Genomic DNA, 21,605 nt, shown 5'->3' with positions numbered 1-21,605 from the left:
GGGCCCGCTCAAGCAAATCAATGAACAACGGTAGGACAGTGCTATGTTGTTAAGCGCAAGAAACAAGAGATGCGTGGGGGGCTGGAGCAATAGCACAGCAGGCAGGGTGTTTGCCTTGCATGCAGCCAACCCGAGTTCGACTCCCAGCATCTCATATGGTCCCCTGAGCACCAGCAGGAGTAACGCCTGAGTGCATAAGCCAGGAGTAACTCCTGTGCGTCGCTGGGCAAGACCCAAAAAAAAAGGGGAAAAAAGGAAAAAAAAGAGGGCGGGGGCGGCTGGAGCAATAGCACAGCAGGTAGGGCATTTGCCTTGCACACAGCAGACTCGGGTTCAATTCCCAGCATCCCATATGGTCCCCTGAGCACCGCCAGGAGTGATTCCTGAGTGCAGAGCCAGGAGTAACCCCTGAGCATCACCAGGTGTGACCCTAAAAGCAAAACAACAACAACAACAACAAAACAACAAAAAGAAGAGACAACAAGAGACACTTCTGCTCCAGGGAATGATCCCACTTTCAGACACTGTAATTCAGTGTATCAAAAAAACTTCTGAGAAATGATCTCAGAACTGGACCAGGAGGGCACTGGACCTCCGAGGAGGCTGCTTTAAGGGTGCAGCTGCTCTGCATGCAAGAGCCCCACGATTGCATGCAGGTCCCTGAGCACTGAGCTAGGAGCAGAGCCCAAGCACCAACAGGGGAATCTCGGAAGTCCCAAGCACCCGCAGCCCCCCAAATAGCCTCCTTTGGTTTTCCTGTGGTCCTGGGCCCGCGTCCGCGCAGCGACCGTCTCGGGAGAGCTACCTTCGGGCTCCAGGAGCCGCGGGATGTGCAACGCATCGTGCGCCACGCTGAAGGCCTTCTCCAGGTTCTCCCGCATCGGCAAATCCAGGGCCTGCTTCATGTCCACCAGGCTGGGGTCGATGGCCTTGATCACGGCCAGGAAGGCCAGCCCGCTCCTCCAGCTGCCCGTGAAGTCCTGCACGGCCACGCCGTACCTGCGTGAGAGCGGAACGGTCCCCTCTGTGCCCTTCCCGCGTGCCCGAAATAATCCTGGGGGCTCAATGGAGAAGCCAGCACCAGGGGCCACTTCTGCTTTGCATTGGGGGGCTTTGGGGCCACAGCCAGTGGCGCTCGGGGGCTGCTCCTGGCTCTATTCTCAAGGGTCTCTCACTGATGCTCCATGGTGCCAGGGTCTGAACTGGGGTCTGCTGCATGCAAGGGAGGTGCCTTAGCCGGGGCCTGACCAACCGAATGCCGGGCTAGAGCCTCCCCCTATAGGAACTCTCCCTTCTGCCCCTTCCCATCACCCTACCCCAGGAAGGGCCCCCTCCCATGCCCTGCAGACAAGTCGGGGTGGGGCTCACTTCCTCGTCTTCCGCTGCACCCACGCCAGCAGCGTCCTGATGGCCTTCCTCTGGTCTTTCACGGACAGGCCCGCACTCTCAGCCGTGGGGGTGGGAGGGAAGGAGGAGTCCGAGTCGGTGCCCCCTGAACCGGGTGATAGGCTGGAAGGGGGCGAGTTTCTGCTGAGGTTGCCCGTGAGCTCTTTAATCTGGAAGGGAAGCAATGGCGCGTCAGCCCGTGGTCACCCTACCCGGGCGGGCAGGCATCGCCCAAGGGAACCAGACTTTGATGTCACCGTCGGGCGCACTGAGGCCACCAACCTGCATCTGTCAGGGTGGGAACCAAGGGGTGGTACGTCCCTGCTTCTGGACCGGCCCCAGGGGCTCTCCCAGCTCTGTGGAGCCCCCTTTCCCCAGAGTGACCCTCTGCTGAGGTCCATTTTGCAACATGTCACAGGTGATCACAGTCCTCCCGCTCTTCATCGATTTGCTCGAGTGGGCCCAGTAACATTTCTATCAGGAGATTTGTTGTTACTGTGTTTGGCATATTGAATACGTCACAGGTAGCTTGCCAGGCTCTGTCATGCGGGCGAGATACTCTCGGTAGCTTGCCTGGCTCTCCGAGAGGGGCAGAGGAATCGAACTCGGGTTGGCCATGTTGGCTGCGTGCAAGGCAAACATCCTACCGCCGTGCTATTGCTCCAGCCCCTTGCAACAAGTAGAACAAATATATTTTTAACCCTATGGAACCCAGCAATCCCCAAGTGGAGGGGAACACTTCTGGAGAACAGGGTTCACCTGGCTTTTAAAATCTCTGGGATGACCCCTCTTCAGATGAAGCCCCAGCAACCATGAGCTTCCACAAGAAAGGTTAAGGTTCAGACCTTAACCTTTAAAGACCTGGTTAAGGTCTGGGTTCAGGGATTCCCAACTGAATCCCAAAATGGGTTAGCGCCCTACAGAGATGTCTCTGGACCCCAACCATTTATAATCTTAGAACGCTCTCATATTCAAAGTGAGCAGGAGAAAATAAATTATCTAGTGTCTGTCCCTGACAAGAAGGCTTGAATGGCGGTGGGAAAATTCGAGCAAACTCTAATGCCCAAAAGTAGAGAGAGTATTGGGGAAACTGTCTGCCAGAGGCAGGGGGAGGACTGGGATCGGGAGGGGGCTTAGTGGGGACATTGGTGGTGGAGAATGTGCACTGGTGGAGGGATGGGTGTTCAATCATTGTACGGCTGAAACTCAAACATGAAAGCTTTGTAACTGCATCTCACAGAGATTCAATAAAAAATAAAATAAAATTATTCAATGAGAGAGAGAGAGAGAGAGAGAGAGAGAGAGAGAGAGAAGAAAAGAAAAGTGTCTGCCATAGAGGCAGGCTGGGGTGGGGGTGAAACTGGGGACACTGGTAGTGGGAAATAATGCACTGGTGAAGGGACGGGTGTTGGAACATTATATGACTGAAACCCAACCACGAGCAACTTTATCTCCCGGTGATTCAATTTAAAAACTCTTTATAAAAAATTAGAAGCATAAAATCAAATCTCTGGGATCTGTAAGGGGAACAAGCCGAGCCGCCCAGTGCTGTGGCGAACACTCGGGTCCCGGGCAAGGGTCCCATCCACTCGCCCCCCCCTCCCCCAAGACTTGGCCAACATCCCGCCTTTACCTGGAAGAAGACGATGATGTTCCATATCAGCCCGAGAACCAAGGAGGGGTTGCCGTCTGCGATTTCCGCCGCATCGATGCTGACCAGTTTTACCTGTGGAGAAGCAAGTGTCGGGGAGGAGGGCAGAGTTGATGGGTCAGGCTCGGGAGGTATTAATATTTATTGATTTGGGGCTGGAGCGATAGCACAGTGGTAGGGTGTTTGCCTTGTGCAAAGCCGGCCCAGCCGAGCCGGGTTCGATTCCTCTGCCCCTCTCGGAGAGCCCGGCAAGCTCCCGAGAGTATCTCGCCCGCATGGCTAAGCCTGGCAAGCTCCCCGTGACGTATTCGATATGCCAAGCACAGTAACAACAAGTCTCCTGATGGAGATGTTACTGGGCCCGCTCGAGCAAATCGATGAACAACGGGAGGACAGTGCTACAGTGCTACAGTGATTTGGGGGTGGGGGAGGGGGCCAAACCCACCACCACTAAAAGCTACTCCTGGCGGGGCTGGAGCAATAGCACAGCGGGTAGGGTGTTTGCCTCACACGTGGACAACCCGGGTTCGAGTCCCAGCATCCCATATGGTCCCCCGAGCACCGCCAGGAGTAATTCCTGAGTGCAGAGCCAGGAGTAATCCCTGTGCATTGCCAGGTGTGACTCCCCCCTCCAAAAAAAAAGTTAATGGAGGTCTCAGCATTCTCAGTTGTATGAAGGAATCAGGTGACTTCTCTGCGCCCCCCCTCCGCCCGCCCCAGCTTGGGACTCTCCACCTGCTGCTGCTCCCCAATTCCGGGTTCTTAGAGAAGGTCCTCCCGGAGTGATCACTGTGCTGTGCGTCCACTGCAGCCCGCAAGGGAGCGCTCATGCCGCTTCCCCTTCTGGAAGACCCGGGGAGATCTTGATGGGGTGAGGGCAGAGTAACTGGGGGGCTCCAGGACACACAGGGGGTGCTATGGGGGTCCGAGAGGTGCCCGACTCTGAGTCCTGCCCAAGGGACGGCGGGCGGCAGGGGCACTCACGCTGCTCTCCTCCAGGAACTGAAGCGCCTTGGCGATGTTGTTCAGGCGGAAGATGCGGTGGGAGGAGGGTTTGTACTCGTGCAGCTGGAACACAGGGTAGGGGTGTGAGGGGCCGGGACTCCCAGGGCAGGGCACGTGAGAGGTCGGTGCACGGGAGTGGGGGGGTGGGGGGGTGGGGGGGGCGCAGGACAGACACATGGCCCAAGGCAGCCCCCGACACAGCACCCCATCCTCTGACCAAGTGCTCTGTGGGCAGTTATGCCAGCTGGACAGATGCAGCGCGAGAAAGAGGGAGACAGAAAGAGAGCGTGAGAGAGAGAGAGAGAGAGAGAGAGAGAGAGAGAGAGACAGAAAGAGAGAGAGATAGAGAGAGAACATGCAATACAGGAACAGAGCGAGGGACAGAGGATGAGACAGCGAGAACGTGAGGGAGAGTGCGAGAAAGACTCACAGAAGCGCAGCCTCTAATGACCTTCCTGCCCACCTTTGCCCCCCCAGCAGGACGTGACCCCTGGACCCCCGCCCCCAAGTCACTGCACCTGCCCCGCTGGTGGCCACCTGGGCCTGGGAGTGTTGCTCAGGCAGAAGTGAGCGCCAGTCAGGGAAACAGAACAGGGAGGTCCTTGCACTGAGGGGTAGGGGCTGTCACCCCCAAGTGTGTGCTCAGGAAGGGTCCCTGTGTGCGGGGAGCACGAGACAGACCACGCGGGGACCCCTGTACGCACCAGGCCGCGTCCCGACAGCACTTCTAGCAGGGCCATGAGGATCTTGCCATCCTGGATATCGACGAACAAGTCTTTCACTTCCAGGGGCGGGTCGCACTGGGGCACAGGGACAGAAGGCGGCAGTGAGTGGGGCGTGGGCCCCCGAGCATCTGTCTGACCTGGGGCACCCACATCTCTCGGGACCCCAGACCCCCGAGAGGCTCCCCAGATAGGGCACAAGGAGATGGCGGCTCCAAGCAGGCCCCTGAGGAGTGACGGAGAGTCGGGTGGGGATGTGCGGCCGGAAGGCATCTGAGGTCCCCAACATCACGGCACGAGGGGACGCACGAGTACTGCTCCATGGCTGCCCACTGCCCATCGGTAGGGCCCATGAGTCATGTTGTAAATCCCCAAATGGCCCTTGGCAGGAAGAAGGTTCCCCACGCCCATCGAGGGCCACCCTTCCCCTCCCATCTGGGGGTGCCCATGGCTGGGCCCCATGTTTGACAAGTCCACTCAGACCTGTGGGCCTACTCAGTGCGACCGGGTCTACACGCTGAAGGCACGACCCAGGCTGGTGCAACCCTCTCGTGCTCTGCAGAGGTGGCCCTGCCCAACCTCCAGGCCAGGTCTGGGCAGGGAGCCGGTCCCCAGGGGGTAAATTCTGCAAGGCTGTGCACATGTGGAACGAGCAGTGAGAGGGGTGAGCATACAGCTCACCCGCTGAACAGCAGATGGTGGGGGCCCGGAGGGACCCTTAACCCCTCCGGAGTCCCCAGACTGCAGATGCCTCGAAGTGAGGGCACCGGTGGGTGCATTCATGCTCATCTACCTTCTGTGCCCACTCAGACACGACAACAGATTACACTGCACAGAGACAACCCACGGACTATATTGTACAGACAATTCACAGATTACACTGTATAGATGAACCATGGATTACACTGTACAGACACAAACCACAGATTACATTGTACAGAAACGAACCACTATTACACTGTACAGAGAGAAGACACACGGATTACAATGTACAGACATGACCCACGGATTACACTGTATGGAGACATGACCCATGGATTGCACTGTACAGACACAACCCACAGATTACACAGTACAGATACAGGACCCACAGGTTACACAGTACAGAGACAAGACGCACGGATTACACTGTACAGAGACAAGACGCATGAATTACACGGTAGAGAGACAACCCACAGATTACACTGTACAGAGACAACCCACAGATTACACTGTACAGTGACATTACCCGTGGATTACACTGTACAGACACAAACCACAGATTACACTGTATAGACACGAACCATGGATTACACTGTACAGACATGACCCACGGATTACACAGTACAGAGACAAGACCCATGGATCACACTGTACAGAGACAAGACCCACGGATTACACTGTACAGACAATCCACAGATCACAGTGTACAGACACAACCCACAGATTCCACAGTACAGAGACAAGAAGCATGAATTACACTGTACAGAGACAAGACGCACAGATTATACTGCACAGAGTCAACCCACAGATTGCACTGTAGACAGACGACACAAAGATTATGCCATATGAGCATCCCTGCCCCAGGCCCCATCGGCTTATACCCATTCCCTGGCATCTGCTCACACCCACACGATCCACCCACTAAGGGGTCAGGGGGAATCCCTGCTCCCCACCCGCTGGCCAGCGCTGCCGCCCTGGCCTTGGCCTAGGGCCTGTCCCTAAGGAAAGGGCCTCAGAGGCCTCAGCTTTGGAACTGCCCGCCCTCCCGCCCCCGGACAGGGAACAAGGAATGAGCGGCAGCAGCCCCTGCTTCCCAAGCCTCATGGCCAGCCCATGGGGGTGGTGCCCCCCTCAGTCTGGGGCGCACTCTGGACAAGGCACGTCACCTGGGGAGTATCTCTGGGCCTCTGCTCCTCATCGTCCTCTTCCATCCCCGTCCCCCACCCCTGCTTCTCTTTCATACAAATGGTGGCCCTGGCCCCACCCACCCAGCTCTGGCTCTCCGGAGGGCCCCACAGGCTGAGGGGAGCTGGGGCAGGTCGAGAATAAACTGGTCCACAGCGCCCCCTTCAGGCCAACCAGTGCAGCTGCTGGAAGCCCATGTTCCGGGCTGGGGGTGGAGTCAGTACTGAGAAAGGGTCTCTAATTCTGTCCAGGACAGAAGGGCAACAATGCCTCCAAGGCAGCCAGCAGCGGGGACCAACAGCCACCGACTCTAGAGAACAGGATTCAGATGACTGGGCTCTCGCGAGCCTGGAAGCCGCTGACTGCTCAGACGGGAGCACTGGGCACCATGAGGGTCGTGAGACCGGTATTCATTCTGCTCCCGGGTACAGTGATAAAGGGCATCACAGAGACAGGATGCTGGGGGCAGAGAAGGGAGCGCCCAGTAGCCAACCAGAGCCAGGAGCACGGAGACCCCGGGGAAGTGACGCCTGACGCCCAGACCCCATTTCCAGCATCATTCATGTGGGCCAGGAGGGAAGATGGGGGGGGGTCCCTCCACCCTTTTGAGACCCCCGGGCCCGGGACTGAGAATACAGGCGAGTCCACCCCCAGGGCTGCAGAAGACGCTTTGCTCCCAGGGCCTTGGAATCAAAAAGGAAACGGTTTTATTTTTTTGTTTGCTTTTTGGGTCACACCCAGTGGCCATGCTCGAGGGACCAAATGGGATGCTGGGAATCGAACCCGGGTCGGGCCGCATGCAAGGCAAACCCGCTGTGCTATCACTCCAGTTCCAAAAAGGAAACGGTTTTTTATTTCACTTTGTTTCGGGGCCAGTGAGGGCTTGGGGGTGCCAGAGATCGAACCTGGGTTCAAGGAAGCAAAGCAAGTACTCCAGTCCTTTGGACAAGCTCCCATTCTCAGTGCAAACTCCCAGCACTGGGGTGATGGGGGTGGGGCAGGGGGACGCCGGGGTGACCTCCCATTACTCAGCCTCTTCCTGCTAATGTGCGACACAACACACAAGACCCCTGCCCACCCCCACCGCCCCCCACTCAGCCAGTCTTGCTCAAAGAACAAACCAATCTTCCCCTTCCCAGGCCTTGCCCGCGTTCCAAGGGGGACCAGGGAACAGCCATTTCCATGGCCAAGGGTGGGGGGTGGGGCGGCCGCGGCCCCTGGCCTTGGCGGGAAGCCAAGGGAGGCGGAGGGAGGAGAAAGTGAACCAGCTCCAGGGCAAACACCCCTCAGGGCCCGCAACGGCTCTGCCGGCTGGGCCGGCTGGGCTGCAGGACCTTGGGTCTGGCCCCTCCAACAGCACCCCAGGGCTTTCTGCAGGATCCAAGTCTCAGGGTGAATGGACGGATTTTTCCAGAAGCCAGAGCCTCAGTAAATATTTCTGACAGTCTTCAAATTGCAGTTAAGCCCAATTCCCGCCGGAGTTCCTGGGTTTCCTTCACATGAAAGGGGGTTCTTGAAAGGCTCAAGGTTGGAAACACGGCTGTTAATTTCGCCCCGTTTATTAGGCGGCGGGCTCAGGTGCCACCTGATTTATCTTCCGAGCGGGCACAGCCGCAAGCCCCGAGGAAGGGGCAGGAACGGAGCCAAGAACAGGCCCGCCGTGATAAATGCTCGCCGGGATCACTCGGGGCGCCGAGCCAGTGCCTGGGCTGTGCTCTCACCCGCTGGACTTTTCTCGGTGCTGATTTTTTAACTCAAAAAAATAAAAAAGCCCCAAGAATTATGCCTGGTGACAGTCCGTCCACCCAGAAGAATTTCCAGGTACCCCGACACACATCAGACATGCACCGAGGAATTCGGCCGACCTCGGTTGAGGGAACGGGGTTCCTACTTTGCCACCCCACTCCCCTCCCCCCAAACAACCCAAAATTAAAAAAAATAAAAATCATCAGCCTTAATAAGTACAGCTGAAAATGCAGCAATAGTCAAAAGCAACAGGAACGGGGGGATTGGGGGACGCATGTGGTGATTGGGCCGGTGATCGCCAAAGCAGAGAGGGGCGCACTTAAAGGGGGTGCAGACTCGGCTCAATGCGCCACTCGGGACCTGACCCCTCTCGGGGTCTCCAGAACCTCGGCTGTGTGCAGAGGAATCAACAACCACTTCCGGCCACAGGGGAGGGGACGGAAGTGACTTGGAATTCATGAAGGGAGGCGCCGGGTCCAGCAGTTAAAAAAGAAATGAGGCGGGTGGACGCAGGAGGCCAGAAGGCGGCGAGGGGGCCTGAGAAGCTGCTCTCACATGTAATAAAAGTTTCTCCTCTCCAATTCCGCGGGCCAAGTGGTGGGGGTGGGGGGGAGTCAAGGGGCTCATCGGGACAATCATGCAAGGCCGCCCCCAGGGAGGGAAACTCTGCTGGGTTCAGCGGTCCCCCACATGACCCCCGCCTCCCTTTCTGCCCATCCTGGGTCACAGGGGCAGCTCTCGGGCTGGCTGGGGCAAGAGTTTGCACCCAGATGTCCCAGCTGAGCCTCAGCGAAGTGGCAGGAGCCGGAGAAGGACCACCCAGGGGCGCACGTGACAAGCTGGAGGAACCAGTTTCCTCATGGGTCACGGTCCTCCCGTTGTTCATCGATTTGCTCAAGCGGACCCAATAATGTCTCCATCGTGAGACTTGTTGTTACTGTGTTTGGCATATGGAATACGTCATGGGTAGCTTCCATGAGGGCGAGATACACTCGGTAGCTTGCCGGGCTCTCCGAGAGAGGCGGAGGAATTGAACCGGACTCGGCTGAGCCAGTTGCGCACAAAGCAAACGCCCTACCGAACCGGATCAAAGGCTGAGCGATAGGACAGCCTTGTTTGCTTGCACGCTGTGGACCCAGGTTCGATCCCCAGCATCCCATATGGTACCGCCAGGAGTAATTCCTGAGTGCAGAGCCAGGAGTCACCCCTGAGCATTGCTGGGTGTGAACCAAAAAGCAAAAAAATAAAATATTCTTCTTTAAAAAAAGAAAAAGTTGGGGTAACCGGGCCCGTCCTCAGGCTCAATGGGACTGTGGACGCAAATGCACCACAGACCTGGTGAGTTCTGTGATCAGAGCAACGTGCGTGGCCAGCAGAGGCGAGTGGTCATCTGGCGTTGCCAAAAGGCACGCAGGGTTCCTAATTCCCATCAAAACTCTCGACTGCCCCCCGGACTCGCACCCTCGTTCCCCAACACACACCCACATGCTGGAACGTGGGGCGCCCCGTCCCACACCAGGCGCGAGGTGATGGAGGGCTTGGACCTTGGCTCCCTGGCTCCTCTCCTCCCTAGGAGATGCTAATTCCAGAGAACTGCGCCCAGAGACCCAGCTCTGAGACCCCCGCCCCAGGGGCTCCCCTGCATCCTGCCATGAAGGGGTCCCAGACGCTGGGAAGAAGGGGGGAAGAAGCGGCCCTTCCCCACACCCACGCACCCACGCACCCACGCACCCCTACCTTCTCCAGATGGAGGTTGATCCAGCGCGTGAAGGTCCTCTTCTGCACGTTCTCCCGTTCCACTGGAACAAAGGCACAGTGTCAGTGGGGCACCAGAAGGAGCCCCGCGCACACCCCACTGGCCTGCCCTGCCCTGTGGGACCCCCATGGCCCCTTCCCAAAAGGGGGCTGGCACGAGGGCACCCCCCTAGAATCCATCCCCTCTCAGCCCACTCCAGGGGACCCAAAGCAGATCAAAGGCGCACAAATCCAAACACGGAGCAAAAGGTCCTGCCACCCAGAGTGGGCACGTGGGCACTACGGCCCCAGGGGGAGAAGTGGGGGAGGGGGTGGGGAGAGCCACTTGCCTGGCAGGGGAGAGGGGGCACACTCAACCCAGCTGCCCTTGTGCTCTGCGGCCATGCCCACAGCTGACCTGCCTCCCCGCCCAGCCCCCTGCCCTGCCATCAAGCTGGGAGAGTCTGGAACTGTGGCACTCAGCAGGCAGGCACAGAAGCCATGCAGGGTCCTGTCCCTGGCCCAGCAACCCCGGTGAACTCCTTAGAACACCCCCTTCCAGCAAACCTGGCTTCCATCCTTGGCACCCCGTAGGGCCCCTGCACCCTGCCAGGATGGACCCGACCTGAGCACTGCCCAGTTGGCCCCCAAACCAAAGAAAGAGGAAACTTCCTTCCCAGGGTGCTTGCTGTGGAATGCGTGTGCCATACTTTATTGGCAAATTTTTTTCTCCCCTATGGGGGGGGGGTGTTGAAGGTGGGTGCTTGTGACCCCTGCCCTTCCGTGAAACTTAAAACTCAGAGAAGAAACCATTCTTTTATTCTGATTTTTCCAGAGGGCGACCCTAACGTGTAGGGTCTGGGACACGTTTCCTGGGAGAGAATCAGGACCCACGAGGTAGGTGTCCTACCCCAGAGCCTCCCTCCAGTACAGATGAATTCAGTGGAGGTTCAGGAGAAAATACCTCCCCCAGGGCAGAGGGGCAGAGGTGGGCGTCCACCCCCAAGTCCATCCGACCTCCCGCCCATTAGCTGGCATCCTGGAAACGGAAAGTCTCAGCGCCTCCAAGAATGGCAAAGGTGTCTGAATTGTGTGGAAACGGAGGCAGATGTCCACCCAGCGCTGCCTCTAGGACAGGTCCATTCACCGAATCTCACTTAGCTCTGCAGAGCCATGTCCCATCAGAACATTCCCATGGCCACGGTCCACTTGAGCCATCTGCCCCCATCAAAAGAGGGATTGTGCCCATTTTACAGATGAACAAACAGAGGCAGGTGCCAGTCTGCAGCCCTGGTGGGACTTACTACGCCCCATGGGCCTGGGTCTCTGCTCTGGAATTAGCTGACTCAGTGTCTGAGACCCCCCCGCCCCAGGGATGCTTCGAGGGTGGCAGCACCCGGGGGTGGTGGGAGGTTCTCTGTGGCGACAGCTGCAGCTGCCTCTCAGAAGTGACCCAGGAGCGTCTGAGCCTGCTGCCAACCCAGACGACTGGGTTCTGGGCCTGCCCGTCGGGAAGACCCCATCCCGACATTACCGTCTCACATTTCTCCCACCATGAGAAAATGTGAGGCAATTTCTCTCCTGGGGGAGACCCAAAAAAAAGAGGGGGGGGGGAGCGACCGCTTTCTCTAACGACTCTGGCTCTTTCTTCTCCCACAGCACATTATTAGGCTGATAGGGAGGCCCATAAATCAAATTTTAATATTGAGCCTTTCAATCTCTTTAATTGAAGAGCCAGCAGACAGTAATTGCGCCCATAACCGCCTCCCTCCCCGCCGCCCGTCTCCTCTGCAAGTCAGGCCCTTGGCAAGCAGGCTGACGGCTGGAAGAGCTCATCTGAGCAAACTCCATCTCCCAGCTCGGGACTGGGAGAGGGGCTGGAGGAGTCAGAGGAAGGGTCTGGAAGTTTCTAGAAACTTCTGGAAGACTGGGGAGGGCTGCTTGCTCGGCGGTTTTCTCTGTGACTGGGTGTTTCTGGCCCCTGCCTGCACACCCTGCAACCTCTCCCCCCTGCCGATGGCACCAGGCTCTACGGGGTTTGAGCTTGGAGGGACCCTGGCATGGACTGATGCCCCCGAGGGTGGGTCCAGCACACGAGAGTGGCAAAAGCCTCCTCGTGCTAGACCCCCATGCAGGGCTGTCGGGTGGGCACGCTCCAGACTTTATGAGCTGCTTCCAAGCTGCCCTCCCCAAAGGCTGGCCGTGTACACCCCACCCCCACCCGTCCTTAGCCAAGTTTATGGAACTGTAAAGTATTTACACGCACACTCAACAGCCTGCTCGCACCTCGGGGCTCCAGGGAGCAAAGGAGACCCCCCGAGGCAGACGTGAACTCGCCAGCAGGGCTCAGGGCACAGGGAAGGGAATGGTAAGTGAACCAGCCAAAGGGTGGATAGGAAGAAACACGTGTTGGCTAGTCCAGACAGACCTCGCTGACCCATCCACCCGTCTGTCCACGCATCCTTCCACCAGTCAGCACCTGTCCGTCACTATATACCCCTCACCTGTCCATCACCCACTCACCTGCCCGTCACTATGTCACCTGTCCACCACCTGTCCATCCACCCCTCAGCTGTTCGTCACTATACACCCCTCGCCTGTCCATCAACCACTCACCTGTCCATCCACCCACTTACTTTTCCATTACTCATACGCCCACCCCCATCTGTCCATCTACCCACTCACCTGTGTCACTATACATCCCCTCACCTGTCCATTCACTCACCCATTTGTCCATCCACCCCTCATCACTCTACACCCCCCTTATCTGTCAATCCACCCTCTCACCTGCCCGTCACTCACACACGCCCCCATCTGTCCACCCACCCAACTCACCTGTCCATCACTCATACAGGCCCTGTTTCCTTGACCCACCCCCTCCTTTCCTTCCTTCTACCCCATCGGCTCTTCCACCTTTGAACCCTTCCACCACCACCCCCCACCGTGGGCAGCACCATGGACCCTGGAAACTCTGCCAGATGCAGTGGGCAAAAGGAGAGATGAAGAATTCAGCGTTCCCGGAATTGGCACCCCAAGAACCCACGGCCAGGCCGGAGCCAGAGCACACACATGCAGGGAGAATGAGACCACTAGGGTCAGAGCGGGGGACAGGGGAGGCGCGCTCCGGGGCAGACGAGGACCTCACAGTAGATGCGGGTCCTGGGAGGCTGAGATGGCCAAGCTGGTGTCCGGCCCTGCCGCCCAGGCCACACGGGAATTGGCCTAAATCGGTTTTGAGGGCTCGGTGGGCCCACGGGAGGGCAGGGCCGGTTGAGGACGCGACTGAGTCACCGGGAGCAGTCACGTCCAGGCTAAAACGGGAAAGGGGGACAGTGCTTCCGAGTCGGAACTGGGGCGCCTCGCTCCGTCCTCCGGGAACAGAGAAGCAGGTCCACCCTTACGTGTCCAGCCCCCACTGGGCCACCTTGGCCAGCTCACAGCTTCCTGCACCCCCACTTCAGTCCCCCCCATGCTGCCTGGCATCGGGAGGACACCGCCCACCCCACCGGGCACCCCCACCCCCAAGCTGTGCCACAAGAAGACCAACCCCCTTCCCGGGCCCCCCACAGCGGGGCCGACTGCGAGCATGTGATGTGCTGTGTGGCCTTTCCTGGCCATCTTGACTGGGGGACCCCCCCACTCCCGCAGGCCTTCCTACTCCTGCCAGCTGAGACCCCATAAACTTTATATAGCTTCCATAAAGCCAAGGGTGCCTTTTCTCCACCGCCTCTCGCACGTTGTAAAGGGGTAGGGAAACGGCGCGTCCAAAGGCCCAGGCTTTCTCTCAAGCGCTGCCAGGGCCTGGCAGGGCTTGACAGGGCCACCGGAGAGTCGTGGGTGCAGGGAGACTTCCCTCTTAGCTGGCCTGCATGCCTGGGAGGGCAGCAAGTGGCTCGCCTGGCCCGGGACTGGGGTCGGGAGGGGGGCGGGACCCAGAAAGGAACACAGGAAGAGGGCTGTGGGTTCTCGCAAGGAAAACGGATTTACAGACCGTGGTCCCTGGTGCTGGAAACCTTCGTCCTCTATCAGGTTTCCACGCTTTAATCCCCACCCAGGAGAAAGAAATGGCGCTTTGGGGGCCTGAGAGGTAGGACAGAAGCGACACGGGTTCAATCCCCAAAACCCCAGTATGGTCCCCGGAGCATCACCAGGAGGGATCCCCGAGTGGAGACAGCCCTGAGCACCACTGGGCATGGCCCAATAACAAAATAAAAAAAAACGACACTTTGAAAAATCACAGGTTTGGGGCTGACAAGGCAGCACTGCTCACCTTGTCTATGGCTGACCTGAGCTCAAGACCTGGCACCCCGTATGGTACCCGGAGTCCATCAGGAATGATCCCTGAGTGCAAAGCCAGGAATAAGCCCCAAGCACAGCCAGGCATGGCCTCAAAACAACCCCACCAAAAAAAATTCATAAGATTGGGTGTGCAAAGATAAGTATGGGGGCTCTGGACAGACCAGGGGTCTATCCCGCAGCCCACATGCCCCCCAAGCAGCGCCACGGATGATCCCGAGGTGCAGAGCCAGAAGTAAACCCTAAGCACCATTGGGTGTGGCCCCCAAACCACCATCCCCCAAATATATAAATCACTTATATTTAAAAAGTAGTCATAGGAGGCTGGAGAGATAGCACAGCGGGTAGGGCGTTTGCCTTGCATGCGGCCGACCCGCGTTCAATTCCCAGCATCCCATATGATCCCCTGAGCACCGCCAGGAGTAACTCCTGAGTGCAGAGCCAGGAGGAACCCCTAAGCATCGCCAGGTGTGGCCCAAAAAGGAAAAAAAAGTAGTCATAAAGAAAATCATAGAAAAACATACCCAAACTCTTAAAATCTGTGTGTCCACCTGCAAACACTCCTGCACCTGGGTACATTCCTGCACACACACGTGCATCTGCACACACACCTGCACCTGAGTACATACCTACACACACACCTGCATCCTAGTACACACCTGTATACACACCTGCATCTGCACATACACACCTGTACTTGCACACACACCTGCACCTAAGTGTATGCCGGCACACACACACACACACACACACACCTGCACTGCACACACACCAGCATCTGAGCACACACCTGTACACACACACACACACACACACACACACACACCTGGCACCTGTGCACACACTGGCACCTGTACTCAGAGCTAACACCTGCAGATTCTCATGCAGACGATTCCTATGTGTCATCTGCCGAGGACTCCGCACGGGTCCCCCTAACTTGCAGAATAGTTACGTGCTATTTCCTGGGCCCCCATGTCTGCATTTACCCAGCCGACGAGACAGATTTCCTGGGGGGAACTTGGTAGTTCCTTGGTCAAGCAGAGACAGCCATGGGCAGCCTCGTCTGGGCGGGGGAACCAGCTCTGTGGCGGGACACAGGGCCCCAGCAGGACGTGGCACCGTCACCATCAGGGCAGGAAACAGTTCTTGCCCTCTGTGCCTTCCTGGGTGGCCAAAATGCTTCTCTCCTGGGGCATGGGGTCTCCACAGACCCCAGGGCCATGTCAGGAGGAGCCTGATTCCTGCCCGGTGGGGGGGTGGGGGTGGACCGGGCTGGGCGTGGGACAGCTCAGGTAGGTGGAGGCCTGAGTGCAAACACAGGTGGGCGCAGCGGTGTTCCTGACTAAGCAACACTTACTGCCCACAGTCCTTCAAGCTCACTGGCCCGGCAAGCTGTCATTCCTCCCCCACCCATCCCCCACTATGGGAGGGACCCAGCAGTGCTGCGCACCTACACGCATGCACACGTGTCTGTACACACATGCATACCGGCCCATGTAAGTGCGTGCATGCGTGTGTGCAGGCCTGAGTGTGTGCAGATCTGTGTGAGTACTGCATATCTGTGATAGCATTGCACGTATTTGTGTGCACATGCATACCTCTGTGTAGTGTGTGTGAATGTGCATATTGGCACATGGAAGCATGTGTGTGCGTGTCTGCATGTGTATGTGCATTTCTCTGTGTGTAAGCATATCTGTGCACGTGTGCATGTGTGGCATGTTGGACCCGTGTACCTGGTGCAGAAAAGTACTCAGTACACCTCCCAGCTCCTGGACCCTCACACACATGTACTCCCCCAGATGGCCTGCATACAAGCCTCCTCATTCCTACACAGCCAGGAGAGCCACCCAGCTCTGCACAAGGGCACTTGGGAGAGGGCAGAAGGGGGCTTGGGGGGAGGTGTCCACTTGGAGCCCATGGGGGCTGGAAAGCTGAATGGGATTGCCCAGGGATCACCCCAGGGGCCAGCTGGAGGGCCCCCACACCTCCGGCCTGCACTTCTACACCAGGCAGGTGGTCTGCAGAATAAGGCATGGGCAGAGAGTTCAGGCTGCTCGGGGTCCGGCTCCTGGCCCAGGAAAACTCTTCTCTGTCCCACAGCCTGGGAACACCCCCCAGTTCAGACCTGTGACCTCTAAACCAGGACAGAGAGACATTTCTCCGTGCCTCTGGGGTCCCAGGGGGTGACCCCACGGGTCAGATCACCACCAGCTCACACCAGGGCTCCTACTGCCCCCACCGGCAGTACCCAGGGAAGCCAGCAGGGGGCTCCACTAGCCCCCGCCAGCCAAGGTGCTGCCGTGTTCCCAGGAGCCTGAGACCAGAAGGGCTGGGATCAGGGGTGGGGGGGTCTCCTACACAGCCCGGCCCCCCTCCTCCGCCACTTCGCTCCTCTCTCCTCGTCTTTCAACACCTCCCAGAAACGCGGCCTCATTACATGGCCTCATGCTGCTTCACTCGAGAAATAAAACTCAGAAACAAATTAAACGGCAATTTCTTTTTAAACAGGGGAGAGGCCCAGGCTGCAGGCAGACAGGGCCCTCGATTCCGACTCCTGGGGGCCACATCTCCCCGCCACCCGTTGCAGCCCCACTCGGCTCTGGCGGTATTAAAAGCCCAGGTCTCCCCGGGCTTCACACCAGCCCTGATTCTGCATTTCATTTCCTCTGTTTTTTCTCCCTTGCAAGTTCCCTCTGACCCACATCCCCATTCAGCGAGACGTCGGGTCATAAAACGCGAGCCCCTCCGTGGGTACGAGCACAGCAGCGTACAAGAGCTGTGTGAGTCAGAGAGAGGACGAGCCCGGGGGTCCCCCACCCAGCACCTGGCGCCCACCAGGAAGGAGGGGACCCGCTCTGGGAGCTGGCGCAGACTGGGGGTCTCCTGCATGAGCATCCGCAGAGATGCGCTGGCCTGTCCAGGGCCTCCAGACAGGGGACCTAACTAAATCCGATTCTCTCCCGGGCCCCAGGGGCCAGCAATTAACATACCACGCCGTGCCCTGAGGCCCAGCTGCTCCAGACCACATGCCCCAGGGCGCCAAAGAGCGAGTCCCAATTACTCACCAAATTAAGTTTTACGCTATATAGGGGGAGGCGTGGGGTGTCGTGCTGGTGCGTGAAATGAAAAATAAACCTGCTCTCACTTTCCTCTGCTCGGTGCTAACCACCCCCCGCCCCCCCCCCACACACACATACACCTTGATTTATGACACCTGACGCCTGCCAGCCTTCAGAATCTCGCTGAGGGAAAGGGGGGGGCGGGGTTAACGTTCACCCAGATGAGCAGAGAGGGGTCGTGAGCCCACTCAAGGATGCCCGACGTGTCCAGCTGACATGGACGTGGCAAGCGCATCACTGGTAAAACCAGCTGGGAGGGGGGGAGTGAGACCTGTCTGGGCTCCAGACGGATGGGCAGAAGGACGAAGGCCAGCAGAGGGACATGAAGAACCCCCAAGATTCTTCCCAGGCCCCCCCCCCCTTATCTCCATGGGACCACGTCTGAGTGACTTGTTTCGTGTTTGGTCATACCTGGTGATGCGTGGGGGTCACTCTTGGCTGCGTTGGAGGGAGGGCAGGGGAACGAACCATGTGGTGCCGGGGACTAGCTCTGGGCCTCTTGCATGTAAGACCTGTGCTCAGCCCACAGTGCTCTTTCCTGACCTCGAGGGTTGATTTTTTCCCCCCCAATTCCAGTATTTTTCACAAAGTTTTCTGGCTCCTGGAAGGTAACTAGAAAAACTTCGAAAGAAGTGCTGTCCACAGTCCCTTCTGCAGAACCCTAGCTCTGAGGGTCTTAGAGCTGATCCAAGTTAGGATCAGCATGGGTCAACCTGCATGATAAGTTCTGCAAAGAAGAAACTAGTTTCCCTTGGTCCAAACCCAGTTCCCTGGTAGCCAGACCCCCTTTGCAGAGTAAAACCATCACCACTGCCTTCAAGAGCCCGAGTGGGAAATCCAGCTCCCAAGGACTGGGACAGATGTCTCCGGGGGTCCTCACAGTGCGTGAAAACCACAATGCCAAGACAGACCACTCCAGGGCCACTAAACACCGTTTCCTTTCCTCTGGGTGCACAACAGCCAAACTACCCTTCCCAGCCTGTCCTGCATCCCGGCCAGCCGTGGGCATGCCTTCTCGGCCTCCACTCCTGGGGCCGCCACTGGGAGGGAAGAAGTCTGGCTGCCGAGACCCACAGGAGGGTACAGGAGCTGGTGTCGGGGTTAGGACCTGCTTTCCCCTGGCTCGTGCAATTGGAGCAGCTACTAAGATGTGTGTGTGTGTGTGTGTGTGTGCGCGCGCGAAAGAGAGACCCCCACGCGAGGGAGGGCAGGGACAGGAAGAGGTGACACATGCATCCTTCATACCATCCCCAGGGAGGACAGCAGGAGTCCTGTAGAGGGGCGTGGCACCACCATACAGCAGGGAGGGGTTTGCCTTGCACGCAGCTCACCCGGGTTATAGAACCCCCGCATCCCATCTGGTCCCCTGAGTGCAGAGCCAGGAGTAACCCCTGAGCATCTCTGGGAGTGGGACAAAAAACAAAACAAAAGAAGAAAAAAAAATCCCTGCCGAGAGCAGCCTGAGAAATGGGGGTCTGGGAGCCGTGAGGACTGGCGCCCCACGGCGGGAAGAGCCCGGCCTTGGCCATGAGCTCGGACCCTCTCTTGAGGCCAACAGGGACCCATCCAAGCTACCGTGGCATTGAAGAACCTTCTGGAAGAGCATGCATCTGCCCAGGCCGGTGCCACAGTGGGTCTGGGCTGGGTCAGTCCAAGTTCTCCCAATCCTGCGGCTGGCAAACCCCAGTGCCCTGGGCCTGATGTTCCTGTTCAGACTGGACCCCAGTCTGCATCCCAGGTACACGTGACCATCCCCCATGACCGGGAACAACCTGAGGTGCTGGGCCGCTCTCCAGACCCCCCAACTCCGAGTGCCTGGGCCAGAGACCCCGCATCTGCATTTTTAAAGTCCCCCAAGTGCGAGTGACAAGAGCCAGGGCTGAGAACCTCCGCTCGAAACCAGGGTTGGCAACGCTTCCTGCCGAGGGCCAGAGTCTGTCGTAAACCTCGCAGGCCATATGGCGACGAGTCCGCTGCGGCTGGGGTGGAAATACGGCCCAGACCAGACATAAATGGTTGTGGCTGTGTTCCAATAAAACTTTATTTATACAACCAGGCAGGGGGCCGCAGGGTAGCCCCGCCCTGCTCCGGACGCCCAAGCTCCGTTGACTGATTCAGGCAACCACAGCGAACCCAGCAGCGGGAGGAACCTTCATGACCCAATTGCTGGAATTAAGGTTTGGGTTCCCGAAATAGACGCAGTTTTCTTGCAAATCAGAAAAACCCACTGGGTTTTCTCTCCTTCATTGCCAGAGCCAGAGGAAAAGTCCCATCTGGGCAGCCGTGCCTGGAAGGAATTCTCACCTGCCTTTCCTTTGCAGCAAGTAGCTTTCTCAAAACAGTCCTCACCCGCTCCTATAAGACCTTCTTTGTCTGAAAAGTCCGTGGGAGCACAGAGGGGGCAAAAAACGCCACCACCCCAACAATTATCTTTGGTGCTTTTTCTTCTTTCCTATAAAGTTCATAATGGAGGGGGCTGGAGCGATAGCATAGCGGGGAGGGCGTTTGCCTCGCATGCGGACAACCCGGGTTCGAATCCCAGCATCCCATATGGTCCCCTGAGCACCGCCAGGAGTCATTCCTGAGCACAGAGCCAGGAGTAACCCCTGTGCATCACCAGGTGTGACCCAAAAAGTCTAAATAAATAAATAAATAAAAATATATGACAGGGGGAGGGGGCAGAGAGATAGTACAGTGGGTAGGACTCTTGCCTTGTTCACAGTCAACAACTCAGGTTCGATTCCCGGCACCGCATAGGGTCCCCAAGTACAAGCGGGAGTAATTCCTGAGTACAGAGACAGGAATCACCCCTGAGCACCATTAGGTGTGGCAAAATATCCAAAAGAAAAAAATATATATAGAGAGAGAGATAGGCATCTTATCATCTAGTTCTCACTCTGGAGAACCTGGCAGGCAACCGAAAGTATCCTGCCCACACGGCAGAGTCTGGCAAACTCCCTGTGGCGTATTCAATATGCCAAAAACCAGTAACAATGATGGGTCTCATTCTCCTGACCCTGAAAGAGCCTCGAATGTGGCACTTTCATAAAAATCTCAGGGCTAGGATGAAGGAGACGTGACTGGTGCCTGCTCGAGGCAATCGATGAACAACAGGATGACAGTGATACAGTGATATATAGATAGATACGAGATAGATAGATAGAAAGAAAAAAATCATGGCCCCTTAGGGGGGCTAGGTGATGGCTCCCAGGACTGCAGCCCAGGATTCGCATGCGGGAGCCCCAAGTTCGGGCCACGGCACCACATGGTCCTCCGAGCACCCCTGGGTGAGGCCACAGCCGCTCCCCCCAAAGTCAACATACGGAAGCAGTCGAGAGCGGAAATGCATCAACACATGGTCTGAACCCAGAGTCTTGAGTCACGGTCCCAGGGGCCCATTTTACCGACAGAGAAGTGGCAGGCTGGTGGCAGCCCGGGCTCGTCCACGCTGGTGCCCGACACACACAGACCCTGTGGCCACAGCCCTGACCCGGACGTCAAATGCCGATTCGCAGACAAGAAGGAAACCAGGAAAACGAGCCTAAGTCACTGTCCCTTCCCAGGGCGGCCACTGCCCTCGGCTTGGAGGGGAAGGCGGGGGGGGGGGGGGGGAGATGGATGTGGCTGCTCCTCACACAGTGCTCTCTGAGCGGAGTCTCTGGGGCTGGGCTCCGTCTGACACGATATACCCTCTCAGCACGACGGGCCATTCAAAGCCCACCAACACTCACAGTCCCACTCCCTGGCTCCCCAGGGAGCGAGGTGGCCCCTCAGCGTGGGACCCTTGCCTCCCCTCCCCTCCCCAGGACCTTCCTGACCACCTCTACCTTCTATCCTCCTTTGACTCGGTCTCCTGCGGCCGGGCTGAGGGTGCTCCCCCAGTCCCCACCCCATCCTCGGTGCTTCTGTGAACCCTCCCTCTCCTTCTGGTCCCCAACACCTGCCTCTGTTCACACGCAGTCGAGCAAGGAATGAGAAACACCCCTCAAGGCTCCGGCCAGGCGCACTGCCGGGCTCCCTGGGGGTGCAGGCAAGATATCAGGCCCCCACCAAGAGCTC

The 21,605-nt window shown here is 57.9% G+C and overlaps 1 protein-coding gene across 1 annotated transcript in view; it reads right to left on the bottom strand.

Moving 5' to 3' along the window:
• CLMN (calmin) overlaps positions 1-21,605 on the bottom strand; it is a 74,447-nt gene that overhangs the window by 15,797 nt on the left and 37,045 nt on the right. Inside the window, exons 2-7 of the mRNA XM_056133233.1 lie at positions 10,135-10,196; positions 4,747-4,842; positions 4,022-4,105; positions 3,020-3,112; positions 1,369-1,556; positions 806-999 (exon numbers count right to left, since the gene is read on the bottom strand). Coding sequence (XP_055989208.1) covers positions 806-999; positions 1,369-1,556; positions 3,020-3,112; positions 4,022-4,105; positions 4,747-4,842; positions 10,135-10,196 — 717 coding nt within the window. The remainder of the gene's footprint in view (positions 1-805; positions 1,000-1,368; positions 1,557-3,019; positions 3,113-4,021; positions 4,106-4,746; positions 4,843-10,134; positions 10,197-21,605) is intronic.

This window comes from Sorex fumeus, unplaced genomic scaffold (assembly GCF_029834395.1).
Source record: "Sorex fumeus unplaced genomic scaffold, SorFum_2.1 ptg000098l, whole genome shotgun sequence".
Classification (NCBI taxonomy): domain Eukaryota; kingdom Metazoa; phylum Chordata; class Mammalia; order Eulipotyphla; family Soricidae; genus Sorex; species Sorex fumeus.
The sequence above is the reverse complement of the archived record's forward strand: the minus strand, read 5'-3'. Positions and strand labels throughout refer to the sequence as shown.